The 13,035-nt window shown below is 46.2% G+C and overlaps 1 protein-coding gene across 1 annotated transcript in view; it reads left to right on the top strand.

Annotated features, from left to right (window-relative positions):
• The first annotated feature begins 2,825 nt into the window (after positions 1-2,825).
• Positions 2,826-13,035, top strand: part of KCNH5 (potassium voltage-gated channel subfamily H member 5) — a 169,409-nt gene continuing 159,199 nt past the window's right edge. The window contains exon 1 of the mRNA XM_075150883.1: positions 2,826-2,898. Coding sequence (XP_075006984.1) covers positions 2,826-2,898 — 73 coding nt within the window. The remainder of the gene's footprint in view (positions 2,899-13,035) is intronic.

Genomic DNA, 13,035 nt, shown 5'->3' with positions numbered 1-13,035 from the left:
AGGTTTGCCCACTGCTCGGTGGATATGAGGTATTGTGCCTTTTGTAGAAATACCAAGAGGTAAATCACACTGAGCAGCTGTTTCAAATTTCAGAAGAAAAGAAATGGTGAAGCAGAAGAGGAAGTAATCATGATTACTCTTTTACCCTGGTACAACAATGTGTTCATTCCGTTTTAGCCTTTTTCCCTTTAGGAAAGGAAAGCTAGTTTCTTTGCTGAAAGAAATAAAGTTTGAAAGCTGGGAAGAAAGAAGGACTAGGAATCCTCTGATCTTCCGTCAGGAATGTTGTTACATTTAGCTTAGACTTTTTTAAAAATATTTTAACAACTAATTAATTCCCTAAAATCAAACTGTGTTGACTTACCTACTCTGGGATAAAAAAATACATACATTTTGAACCACAGTGTATTTTGTGCCACATTTAAGAAAAGCTGGTTGAGACTGGGGTATGTTTGATTTGGAAAGAAACTGCTCAGCTGCCTTTTTCCTACTTGGACTGATCTCAAACCTTTCTGACAGCTTCCTGCGTGGTGGCTTGACACTGTTTCCAAGCACAATTTGAAGATCCCCAAAAGAAAACAAGAGTCTCTTTGCAGTTCCCAGTTTGCTTTCTTTATCAGACTCTTCTTTTCAAGGTTCTCTTTAGCCTCATCCAGCATTTCAGAAAAAAAAGAGGTGTCCTCTGGAGTTTTTTGCTACCTTGATGTACAGGCAAGCGTCCCACAACATGTCCTGCCCTTTCTATCCTATCAGACGTGTGTGACATTTAAAGATATGGTTTTGGAGCTTGTCCCGCTCCATAACCTATTGTTTAATTAGTGCCACCAGAAATATAGCAGCAAAACTTAATAGCGGGATCTGAAGTTAAGAAGATGAAGCAGGGAGGATGGAATGACTCTCGGGCACGACTGCCACACCACAATGGAGAAGTTTAGTAGAAAGGGTAAACAAGAAGGGGTTTGATGTGTTAATCAAAAGATGGTGGGGGAAGAGTTAAGTAAGCAAACCTAGGTTTCAAAACGAGGATGGGAAATGAGTAGAAGAATTCAAATTGGGTGGAATGGAGGGAATTGGGGAGCAGAGGTCCTGGCAACACTGTCCAGACAGATCAGTCACACAGTATTTGCCTGCGCACAGATTTTTTATATGGCTACTGCTCACTTGAAAGAAACGAAGGTGTTGCCGTCCACCCGCCAATTCCCAGGAGACAAATTTCCCTGTTTCTGGGGGAGGTGTCAGCAGGAGCATCTTTTAAACCACACCACTCTAAGGAAAGCCCTGAAGATTTCAGAGCTGGTGGGGGGAAACCAATAAGTGCTTGACAAATAGGGTCTGGTTCGCCTCTCAAGCTAGTTTTATATCAGCATTCACAAGCTGATTGTAATGGAGCTGCTCCTGATTTGCATTTGTTTAAATGAAAGCAGAACCAGACCTTTTCCTCTCAGCTGCCTGGGGGCCGGCTGGCAGCGACAGCGACAGCAGTCCTGACACCCGGCTTGAAGGAGCTGCTCCTGCAACAGCTCCCGGTGTGGTAGAGATTTTAAACATGCGCTTAACTTTAAGCAGAGGAGTTCAGGTGACCTCAGTGTGACTTGTTGGACCAAGACCTCAGCACGGGAAGGATGAGGTGCTGAAAACAGGCTGGGAAAAAAAAAAAAATTATTTTTCCACAGCGGAATGATGTCCTCTGGGAGAAGCACTGCTGCTTGTGCCAACTAGGGCAGGAGTGTGCAGCACACCGGGATGTGCTCCTCAGGGCACTCTCCTGCCCTGGACAAACAGCGATTTTCCATCTCTTGGTTCCTTCTACGATCCTTTCTAGTCTGTAGCAGCATACAAAATTAGCAGAGGCAGAAGCCATAGGTGGAGAAATTCCTTCCAGGATTTTACTGTCCATACCTTTAAAAGACACTGTCCGAGTGATGAAAAGGCTGGAGGGAGAAAGTGGCTGGGTCAAGAGTAGGGAAGCGCTTACACAGAAATCGGCGTGTGGTGTCTCACTGCACTGACTCATCTGCTCCTTTGGGGCCCCGGCACAGGAGCAACAAGGTAGAGCTGGGTCCCCGAATAAAATGATAGAAGAGAGGGCTCCAGCCCCAAATCTCCCTCCTCTTGCCTCCCCCTCACAGCTGCTTTCACTGGGAGAGGGAGGAATCTTCCAAAAAAATGGTTGATGGCTTCATGCAAGGCTGGCATTTTACATGTTACCTTGCACTTCACCGTGATCATTTGTGGGCAAAACGCAGCCACCTTCTACTATGCCATACAGCATTCCGTATTTGTTTTCCCCCAAACCCAGCCGCTGAGAACATGGGAACGCTGTCTTAAAAAAACACCGCACAGATGAAAATGCAGGGGTTTAGGGGGTTTTTTGGTTTGTTTCGTTCAGGGGGACAGGGCAAAACTTCGAAGGGGTTTCCCGGAGAGCCCCACTCGGGGACACCCAGGGGACGATGCTCGGCGGGGCACAGCACCGGCCGCGACCCGCGGTGCGGCCGCCCCGCACCCCGCGGGGCTCCGCTCCCTTCCGCGCGGCTCCGCGCCGCTCCGCCCCCCCCGTCCCGGGGCGGCCCGGCTCCGCGGCGGGGCGGGCGCGCAGGCGCAGGGGGCGCGGGCGGCGGCGCTCGGCGGCGCCGTGCGCGGCGCGGCCCCAGTCCGCGCTGCAGCCGCCGCGGGGGCGCCACTACCATGAGCGGCCGCGGCCGCCCCTGCGCGACTCACGGGCACCGGGCGCACCAGCCGCCGCCGGCCCCCCCCCGTCGCCGCCGCCGCCGCCGCTGTCGCCGCTGCCGCGCACCCCCGGCCCCCGAGCCCGGCGCTGCAGGATGCCGGGGGGCAAGAGAGGGCTGGTGGCACCGCAGAACACCTTCCTGGAGAACATTGTCCGGCGCTCAAGCGGTGAGAGATCCCCTCCGTCCATCCCTCTGTCCGTCCGTCCATCCATCCCTCCATCCATCCATCCCTCCGTCCCCGCGGCGGCTCCTCGGGGCGCGGAGCCGCCGCGCCCGCTGCCACGCCGATGGGTCTGTGCCAGAGCGGTGCCTTCAAGGAACGGGGTCTGCTGTGCCCCGCCGGGCTCCGCTGGAGCCTGCCCTCCGCGGTCCTTTCCCTCTCCCCCCTTCACTTCTTCTTACATCGTTATCGGTACTATGGATTTGTAGCGTTGTTGTTGTTGTTGTTGCTTTGTGAGCCGCTTTTGAAAATAAGTAGTCATCATTTACATTTCTAATATCCTCTCCGCTCGTCGGGTCATTTTTTTCCTTCTTCTTGTTGTTTAGTTCTCTAATAATTGGACTTGCAACTGTTTTCTTTCAGGGTTTCAAAGTCTTTGCAATTCTGTGACACTTTAAAGTCTGTGGCAAAGGTACCGGGAAAGAGGATGAGGGAGTGACTGTGATTTGGACGATTGTAATCCTGTGGCTGAGCAAATATGTAAAGAACTGTCTGCAGTTGCTCATCTACAGCTCCTCTGTTAGGTGAATATTTACAGGACTGGTTCAGGACTGCATGGCCATCAAATTATTCCTTGCTGCTGGAGTTAATTTTACCCTTTCAGCCAGTGCGAAGCACTGATCAAGAGTACTGTATACAGCTCCATTAAACTTACGATGTGGTTGCAGACCACCGTCTCTCTAGGTGTATTAATGTAGATGCTGCTTTAGACAAGTCTTGTGCTAGTTACATTCCTTTTTTATGTAGTCTTTGCACTGACACATAACTACTGAAACATATGAGTATTTGCACAAATGAAGTCCGGTAAGAGACCTGGACTTTGCATCTCCTGAAAGACATCTCCTTGGACAGCCCAAGTTTAGGGTGACCCTGCTGTACCAAAGCACTGCTGTGCCAGCGTGCATCTGGGGTCTTCAATGGGAAAGATGGGCAGGGCAGAGCACTGAGAAAAGTTACCACATATATTATTAATCAATGTGATGTGAAGTTGTGCTGAAAAGTGTTCCCTTCCACCTTTCTATTGCACGATTCTGGGTTTACATCACATTCATACTAATGTGGTCTGGTGTGCTGGCTTGAAGTTGATTTTGTTGGCAGGTAGTGAATTAGTGATTCATTGACTTCCCCAGAAGCCGGAGTGGGATGAGGACCTAGAATTTGTTTTAAAATGTTGCATGGTATAATGCCAGCCTTATATTAAGCCATCAACCCTTTTTGGGGGGCTTCCTCCCTCTCGTGTTGTTCTGTGTTTGGTTGCTGGCTCTGTGTCAAGCTCTGTAGCTGCATGATCACTAAGAGCTATTTTCCTGCAAGAGTGTATTTATTTACCAGAATATTAAATGCAAGCTTAATTAATAGGGGTTTATATAGCACTTTCCCTCTGACAATTTCAAAGCGCTGGGTGGAATTTAATTACACTTCACAGCTCCTTGTGGAAGAGGACACACAGAGGCATTCCCAACCTGTTCTTAGAACTGTGGCGTAAACGGGGGCTCGGGGCATCGCAGTTGTTTTCCCAAGGTCATGCAACAAGTCGGTGGCAGAGCTGGGAACACGGTTTGGGATTGCCATGCTTTTGTGTCATGCTCTAATTAAATCACATGTCCTTCCTGGTGAAAGCTCAGTAAAGCTTTGAGATGTCAAGAACTGGAAAAGCTCAGAAGGCTTTCAAACATTATACTTTAAAAGCACATATCCCTCCCCAGTTTTTAACGTGGTCTAATTTGGGAGCATAAATCATGCTGATCTGGTCATTCATTCTGCTTTTTCTCTGCCTAAGCATGATGCTACAGAGGCAAATCTGCCCCATTGGACAACAAAGCAAAAAGTGGATTGGGAATTTGTTTTTAACGCATGTCAGTGGTCAGTGTTGTGCCCTGAAACATGATTTAGTTCTTTCGTCATCCAGGACATTACCTTATTTGTCTTTTATAAAAATAGTAATTTTCATTGGATTCAGCACTGTTTAATCTGAACTTAATGGTATCCAATAGAGCAAATCTGGTTCAAGTATCTCCGGCCAGTGCTCGGTAGAAGGCAAGGATTTGGTCTGCTGACTGTGTGCTGGGTTTTGTTTTTATACTTGGATTCACCAGTTTCCAAAGAGATTTTTCATTGACAAGTTGAGGAATGGGATGAAGGAAAGACTGATGATTGTTTTTTAAAATATATCTTCGGCATCCTCAAAAAAAGCCCTTCTATCGCCTTTCCTGGTTAGAGAACGCTCTCTTTTGAGATTTCTCACACTTATGCAATCCCATTGCACTTCTTGACCATAAATCTCGTCTTAACAACCAGGAGAAGGTTTGTAGATAGAGGTAATACCTTCTATTAGGCAACAGGTACGACTGGAAAAATTAGACAGGTATTTCGGCAGATAGACTCTCCTTCAGGTGAAACGGAAGCAATGGTTTCAAAATGAAATGTAGGTGGAGACAAATTACTCAGGGCTCCCAGAGATGGATCTGAATAACAAAATTTGTAGACAAAATTGCAGTAATTTTAAAATGTGGAAAGTCAGAGCTGACATAGTGGGAAGGCGGCGTGCAGACTTAGTGTGGTGGCCAGCCTGGTGTTCAAAGCAATCATATATTTGAATTGCAGCATTATTTAGGCATTTTCTATGTAGGAATGTTGTCAACCTTTCCTTTTCACCCCAGCTTTGGCTACAAATCAGGTTAAAATTGTGGGAGAAGAGCTCACAGTGAATCAGTCATGAGCAAAGCATCGAAGAGCTGAGCAGAAAGGAATGGAGTGGCCCTGGCACCCATATGGAGGGGTGGGATTTCTGGGCTGCCCTGCCGGACGTTCCTGTCCCAGCCGATGTGTCTGGGAAGGATGGAGCAACTGCCAAAGTGATGCGAGGTTCCAACGGTGTCCCTTTACCCAGGGAACCTCTTTTTTGGAGGTGACTTTACACCTTGGAGCTTGTGAAGTGTTTTAGAGCAGCGGCATACTTTGCTTTTTGGACAGCAGCAGGTTGCAGGTGCTTCCCAAAGCCTTTGGTGGTGGACGGTAACCTCTAAGCTGCTTTGCGGGCTCTTCGCCCACACCACAGCTGAGCTCCGCTCGAGGAGAGACGGAGTCTGCGGGGAGAAGCGGGGTCTGTCGTTAGACCAACTGCTGCAGTTGGTAAAAAGGGACGAGCCCTCAGGACACACAGACCTATCTTCAGGGTAATCTCGATGCACTCTCTGTAATATCTTTTTTTTTTTTTCTCTTTTAAAGCACAGTGAAAATACATCGAGTAAAGGTCTTATCTGAGGCTGACAAAGATTGATACGATCTCACTACAGCCTTGACTGTGCCCTGGATCTTAAGGCCACGAGGTGTTTTGCTGAGCTGAAAGAAGCAGTGTTTTGTGAGAGCACTGGGGTAAATCACGGTGACTGCCTTTTACTGCCATTAGTGTTTTGGCCTTTTAATAAGGGCCTTCCTTAGGGCAACGTTCTCTCCTAACATGTTCTCAGCAGCCTGTGCCCGTTATTACTAATATTATTGGTTGCTTCTTCAGTGTGTTCAGAACTCCTGCTGATACCGACCTCGGCTCAGCATCGCGGAGGTGCATCGGGTACAGAATTGGGCAAGTCTCTAGAGCAGGGCTGGGGCTGCGGGGACACGGCCGGCGTGCAGAGCCACATGCCCAGCGGCAGAGAAATGTGCCTGTCTTGCCTGTCCGTCTTCACCCTTCACATATTCTAGCAGGAAAAGCAGTAAGCTTGTCTTAATGGCATAATTTGCTTTTATGGTAGAGGATGAGTTTGGGAAAAAGTTAACTCTGGGACTTTGCGGCAATATGCAAGAAAGAGCGCTAAGAGACTGGAAAAGAGGCTTAGTGAAAGACTATATGTAGTCTTATCTATATGATAAGAGTCATCATTATTGGTTATTGTTTCTGTTGCAATAACTCTTAGAAGCTTCCTTGGGAAAATGGGTCTTTCAGATCTTCCACAAATTTATTTTGACACTTGGGCTGAAATCTTGGCTCCATAAGGCTTATGTGGGAATTTTAGTATGAGCTTTAATGAAGCTAGCATTTAATTCCTGGCCTTTTTCAGCTTTGTGCCACGTTCCTACAAAGCATTTCCTTCAGACAGAGCTTTACGCCCCGCTGGGTCCCTCTGACTTTGGGGCGCGAAAGGATCAGCCCTGTTTACAGGTGACTGCGCTGTCAGGGCAGGTTGCCCAGGAAGGGGGAGGAACCGAGTGTCACATCTGTAGCGCTAAGACACCTTTTTCATTTTTATTATACTGGTAATTATAGATAACATAAGTGTCTGTTGTCTGTCCTGTCCTTCCTACCAGCCCGTGCAGCATACCTGATGTCTTATAGGCAGGGTGACAAAACATTGTTGTTCTCGTGGGACATGGTACATGTAGGCTTCCCTCCCCTAACTTAAAACAAGCTGCATTTTCATCTGATCCAAATTAAGTTACACACGCTGCAGAGGGAAAGTTCTTTAAAGGAAGTTACTTCAAGTGTACAGGATGTCTGTCACTGGGGATCCTCCGAAAAAAAATGCGGACCTCAGCAGTTCCCTAAATCTCTGCATAAAGACGCTCTAAACCGCGGGGTGAAAGTTTCCGTCCTCCAGTTCAGTTGAACTGAACTGTGGAGAAGTTACTGAAGGGACAACCGAGGAGCTTATGTCATTAGGGCTTGCTTTGGCATTCGAAGGCACAGGGTTCCTTTTGCAATTCCTACGACTGCAGGGGGCCTGCTGATACGTAAATCAATGCAAAGTGGATTTTTACACTAAGAAGCATTACTAGATGACTTGTGAGGAGTTTTCAATTGCAAGCACCCGGCTTTCCTCACTTTTCAAGTTGGTTTGCTGAATGCAGAAAGATTGAGCATATCTGACTGCTGCTGAAATTGGGGGAGCTTTGCATGGTCTAAAAATTTTTTATATCTTTTTTTTTTTTTTTTTAAACCCTGGTTATGGCAGCTCTATACCACTGTATTAATTTAGAAACCCAAATAATGCTGTATCGTTAGCCAAAGGAATAGCTGGATTTCTTTGAGGTCTGATCAGCTGCTTTGTAAATTGTGGGTCTTCTCTTCCTAACATTTCTTTCTGTGCGTATCGCTGGCAGTGGGAGAGAGGTTCTCTTCTGGGGGAGGCTTGGGTGCTGCTGAGCGCTTGCCACAAGAGGTCACTGCAAGAGTTGTTGCATTCCCAGGTTAATGTTTAAATCTGAGAGAGAAGAGAAAAATGAAATTACTGGTTTTTTTTTGTTGTGTGTTTTTTTTTTTGTTTGGTTGGTTTCTTTTTGTTGTTTTGTTTTTTTTTTTTTTTTTAAGAGTAAACATCCAGTATTTTTATTGCTGTTGGAAGGAGCCAAAGAATAATGTCAGGAAGTTAAGTGAGTTGTGGAAATATATTTAATTAGCCCGTTTAACAGGGTAGTGTTCAGTGGTTAGCTGGGATTTTAAGTTATTCTCCTGGAAAGCTAAGGGAGTAGGATTTTCTGGTTTGATAAAATTAAGTAATAGAAGAAGATTTTGGAGTTAACACTCTAATGACCTGTTTTTCAGAAAAAAAGTCTGGTACTTGTTTAACCAGCACACTCGGTGACTGGCTGTTTCAAATGCCGAGCCCTGTGGAACCCAGATAGCCCGGGCCCGATCCTGCCCCCGCGCGCGGCAGCGAGTCCGACCGCTGGCTTGTGAGCAGCCCCGCGGGAGACTGGGCTGAAGCAGCACCTCGGCGCTGGGCTGGGATCGTCCTGTTGGTAGTTGTGCTTCAGCCGCTTGCACAGAGCGGGGAGCACGGGAGAGGCAGACGATTCTCTGCCAAAGGAGGTTTTTTGAGACCCAGCCAGGCTCTGTGACACACTGTGGGGCTGAGTGTTTGCAAGAGGAGCCCCCGTATCTGAACAACTACTGGTACCACAATTTTCTTATCTGGGAACGTGAAGCAAGCACTCGCATTTGTATAAAGCTAGAAATCCGATTTTTGGTTGCTTCCCGAGGGTGCCTCTGTGCCTTTAGTGAGAGCTACCAGGGTGCTCCAGTTTAAATTTAGTCTTGCAACATCTATGTTTGTTCTGCATAATTTTAATAGAGAACAGATTCAGCGGTGGCATTTAGAAGATAACCGGGATAGGTGAGGATTAGTTTAACTCCAGGATAAATGAAATGTTTGGGGGAGAACCTGTGATCAGAATTGTATAAAATGTCATTTTGTGAACAACTCACAGGGACACTCTCCTGTCCTTACTGACTCCAGAGTCTTTCTGGAGTCAATGAAGTTGTGCCACAGTAAAGGCAGGGGACTGCGCTGTTTGTGGGCTTTCACATTCAGAATGAATAAAGTTAATTTTTTAAGTTTTCAGGAGGTAAATTCCAGGTAGACTCTAATCTTTCTTCTCGAGCTTGCTTGCTAAATTGCTGAAAGCTGCCGTGTTCCCAGTTAAGTGACTTACACATGGATTTAATATTTCAGACAATCCTGGATTATTTATCTTTTGTTTTATTTGAGGAGCACTTATTTGGGGCAGGAAATAAATCATTTTAGCATAGTCAGTATGGTGACATCTTGCTCTGGGTTTAGCCCTCTTTGCATTTTCATAATATGAGTATTAACTAAAAACAACAGTGCTACAGAAAGGTGACGTAAAGAGTTAGTCCTTTGAGATTTTTTTTTTTTTTCCCAGGCAAGCAACGCTTAATGTGCTGGATAAATTGGATGACACTGATGTTTTGCATGCTCTAAAGACACTGGGGAAATGATAGCTTGGTTAGAAAACAGCAATGTGGTTTTAGAGTAAGGAGTACAAAGTGCTGGTGGAGGTTGCCGCTACAAGCAGAGCGGTTTGCCTGACCCCCGAGCTGGGGGGATGTTGGTGCCCGTTGAGGCTGATTTCAGAGGGCAGCGCCCATCAAAAGGCTTTAGGATTTTCTGCTGTGTTCTGTGAGGATGCAGTACGGCTTGGGCATGTGGTTGGAGTCACTGCAAACACCACCAGTAGAAATATGCATTATCAGGGCCGAGACTTGCTCAGGAGAGCTAAAAGAAAATAAAAAATGAGAACATTTTTTAGGACCCCCCTCCCCAACACACGCACAGAGGAGCCCCACGAGTTTTCCAAGATGATCTAAGCAAGACTGCAGCAATATGCTGACCCTGTGTAGTTATAAGGAGAGTCAGCTGACAGCAGTTCAAGTGGTTTGGGGCTTTTATAAGACAGCATTAGCAAAAAAGGCAAATTCCAGATGTTTCACAGACCCTGTCAGGTCCTGGCTGCGTTTGCTCTGCAATGGAAGGGTGGTAATTCTGAAGGACAACTCTGTGTAAAGTTGCTTGAGTTAGGAGTTTGTTCCTAACTGCTTCTTTTTATTATTATAATAATTATTATTACTTGTGTTCTGCTACTGCTTCATTTTTTTAAAAATATCTTTTCAATGGTGACTTTTCTAAAAAGATTAGTTGCCTGTTTTCTTGGGATGAGATGGAATTCCGAAATGGTGATTTAAACAATTTTGTTTACAAGTGGTACCCAAGCATTCTTGAGAAGAGATGATTAGAGACAACGTTTCTCACTTGGCTAAGCATATCTCCTGGAATCATTTAGCTGTTCTTGCTCTCCTGTGATTACATAACATGAATTTTACACTGCTTTGGGCATTTCATTGGTTAAAAAAATTGCTTGCACACTGTGGTCTTTTTTTTTTAAAAAAAAAAAAGCAAACAACAAAGGCTCAGCGCTGTGTTGAGTATTAGCTACTGCAAGATAGAGTAAGATTAGGTTAAAGTCTTGCTGCTTTACAGCATAGGCTGTCTTTATACAAAAGAGCCTGTTTACAAAACAGAAGCGCAGCAGCAGCAAATACAGTGCCTTTAACAATTGTTTTCCTCAATTGTGTTTTCCAGCCTGAAATTTTGTATGCCTCTAATACCCCAATTCCTTGCTATTGGTATTAAACCTTGTAAATAGGAGAATTATATTAGCTAATAAAAAGCCTGCTGACTTCCTAAGAGGAATTTAGCAACTCTGAGACAGGCGAGTCTGCTGGCTGAGCCCTGCTTCCCCGCGCCCTTATAGACAGACACTGGTGTTTAGACGTGCCTAGTCAAAGAACTTATACAACCTACAGATTTGTGATTTGGGCTCTCTGCAATATATCAGAAAGGTGGAGAAAATGATTGGTGGAGGCAATGACATCAAGACAAGCTTAGAAATAATAAAAATTGACTTTTATCTCTAAGGAAATGGGAAGTGGAAATGCATTTTCAGTGCATTGGAGAAATTCAAGCAAGGATGAATGCATTACCAGACACTTCAGGCGAATCGTCGTGCAAGTTTTGAAGTTAGCTGTATGTTAATGTTTTCCGAGTATGAGAGGTGACCACATGCTAATCTGGATCACAGTTGCATAGAGTTTCATATACTGAATCAGACCGTTGGTCTGTCAAATTTACTGTCCTGCTTTCAGCAATGGCTAGTGGACCAGGGGAGAAGTCCCCAGCCTCCATAGTAAAATACTTGTGAGATTGGGTGCTGACTTTCCTTTCTGGGCCACAGCACAGATATTGCACAAGTTTTAGTTACCAGTGTCTTACTGCAGAATGCGGGCTCCGTAACTCTGGTTATCCTTGGCAATCCCTGTTGTGATACTGTTCTTTCAGTAAAGTTGTGGTATACTTAAAAACTGAGTAAATTCAGGTGTTCTGGTGTAGGTGTAGTGGCTGAATTTGGTGTTGTCTAGTTATTAGTAGCTAAACTCTGTTAAGAAATACTTATCCTTGCGAATACCTCCAATATAATATATTCTCTAAATAAACTAGCTTGCAGAATATAGCTCTTGTGTATTGAATCCAACAGGAAGACAGCTGTGGAGATCCCAGTGCTGGTGTCCTTGCTATGCAGACCTTTTGTTGGCTCCTTTTCTTTTTCTTCTGAAGAAGGCATAAAACACCAGTCTTATCTGTTGAAGACTAGAGCGGGCCAGGAGAGCTTGCCTCTCCCATGAAGGGAGTCTGAGCCTGCGTCTGTCTTGCAGAAGGCATCTGCCCTGGGGGGCAGTCCTTGGTGTGTGGCATTGCAAGGCTCACGCCCATCCTTTAGAAAGGACTGATAGTGTAAAGTCCTTCGGCTCACTCCAAAAAAGATCTTTGGTATGAACTAACAGATGTGGAGTGTGGGCCATTAGGGGAAGGGGCGGACCAGGAGCGAACCTGGGATTTGATGATGGAGGTGCACCCAGTGCTTGCCTGCAGCAGGGCCAGCGGGGCACGTCCCTGGGCTGCCATCGGGTGAATAGCTGTGGTCTGGGTGCCTTTCCTCCCTGTTGCGTGCCATGAGTATGGATGTATCTCAGGAAGGAGCAAGTCGGTTGGCAGCCCGTAGGCAGGTCTGTAGCACACTTGTCTTGATCTGCTTGAATGAAGACTTGGCTTGTGCTAGGACGCTGCTATGGGACTTCACCGCAGCAGGGCACAGGGGGACATCAAGGTGCCCTTGGCTGAGGGTCCTTGCTTTGGAGCTGCTGGCAAAAGAGGCCAGGAGGAACGCGCAGCCAGTTGTGTTTGGAAGGGAACAGACTCGTCTTTGGTGTTAGGCTGCCCTATGGCAACTGGAGATGGAGAGGCAGTGAGGTTTTTCCAGCCCTTGTCTCTTACACCAGGTTCAAGCAGCCAGCTGGAAATGGAACAGAGTGGAATTTGCCATAGTCAGATGGATGGAAATCTTGACGCAAGACACAACTGTGATTGACCTTTCTCAGCGAGGAAACCATGTAACTGCGTTGTAGAAATATGGAAGTCAGGCCTGCAGATGGATTTAGTCCAGGACTGGCTGTTAGGACCCAACCTCGGGGGAGGTAACTGTGCAAATGGACTTTCGTGAGTGGTTAGTGGTGATGACGTGACACAAGGCAGCCTTTTCTCCAACTACACAAAACTCTTAGAAACCCTAAGGTGGTTTCTCTACTAAGGAGTCTCTGTTGTTGACCAAGGTTAGGCTCCAAAACAGAGACGTGTTAGAGAATACACAAGGAGTCACAGCAGAGGACTCAAAGCAAAAACTCCTCCATGTTCCTTTGCACTTTACAATTTTAAGAAATTATGGCCAAAAAAA

This window comes from Calonectris borealis, chromosome 5 (genome assembly GCF_964195595.1).
Source record: "Calonectris borealis chromosome 5, bCalBor7.hap1.2, whole genome shotgun sequence".
Taxonomy (NCBI): Eukaryota; Metazoa; Chordata; class Aves; order Procellariiformes; family Procellariidae; genus Calonectris; species Calonectris borealis.
The sequence above is the reverse complement of the archived record's forward strand: the minus strand, read 5'-3'. Positions and strand labels throughout refer to the sequence as shown.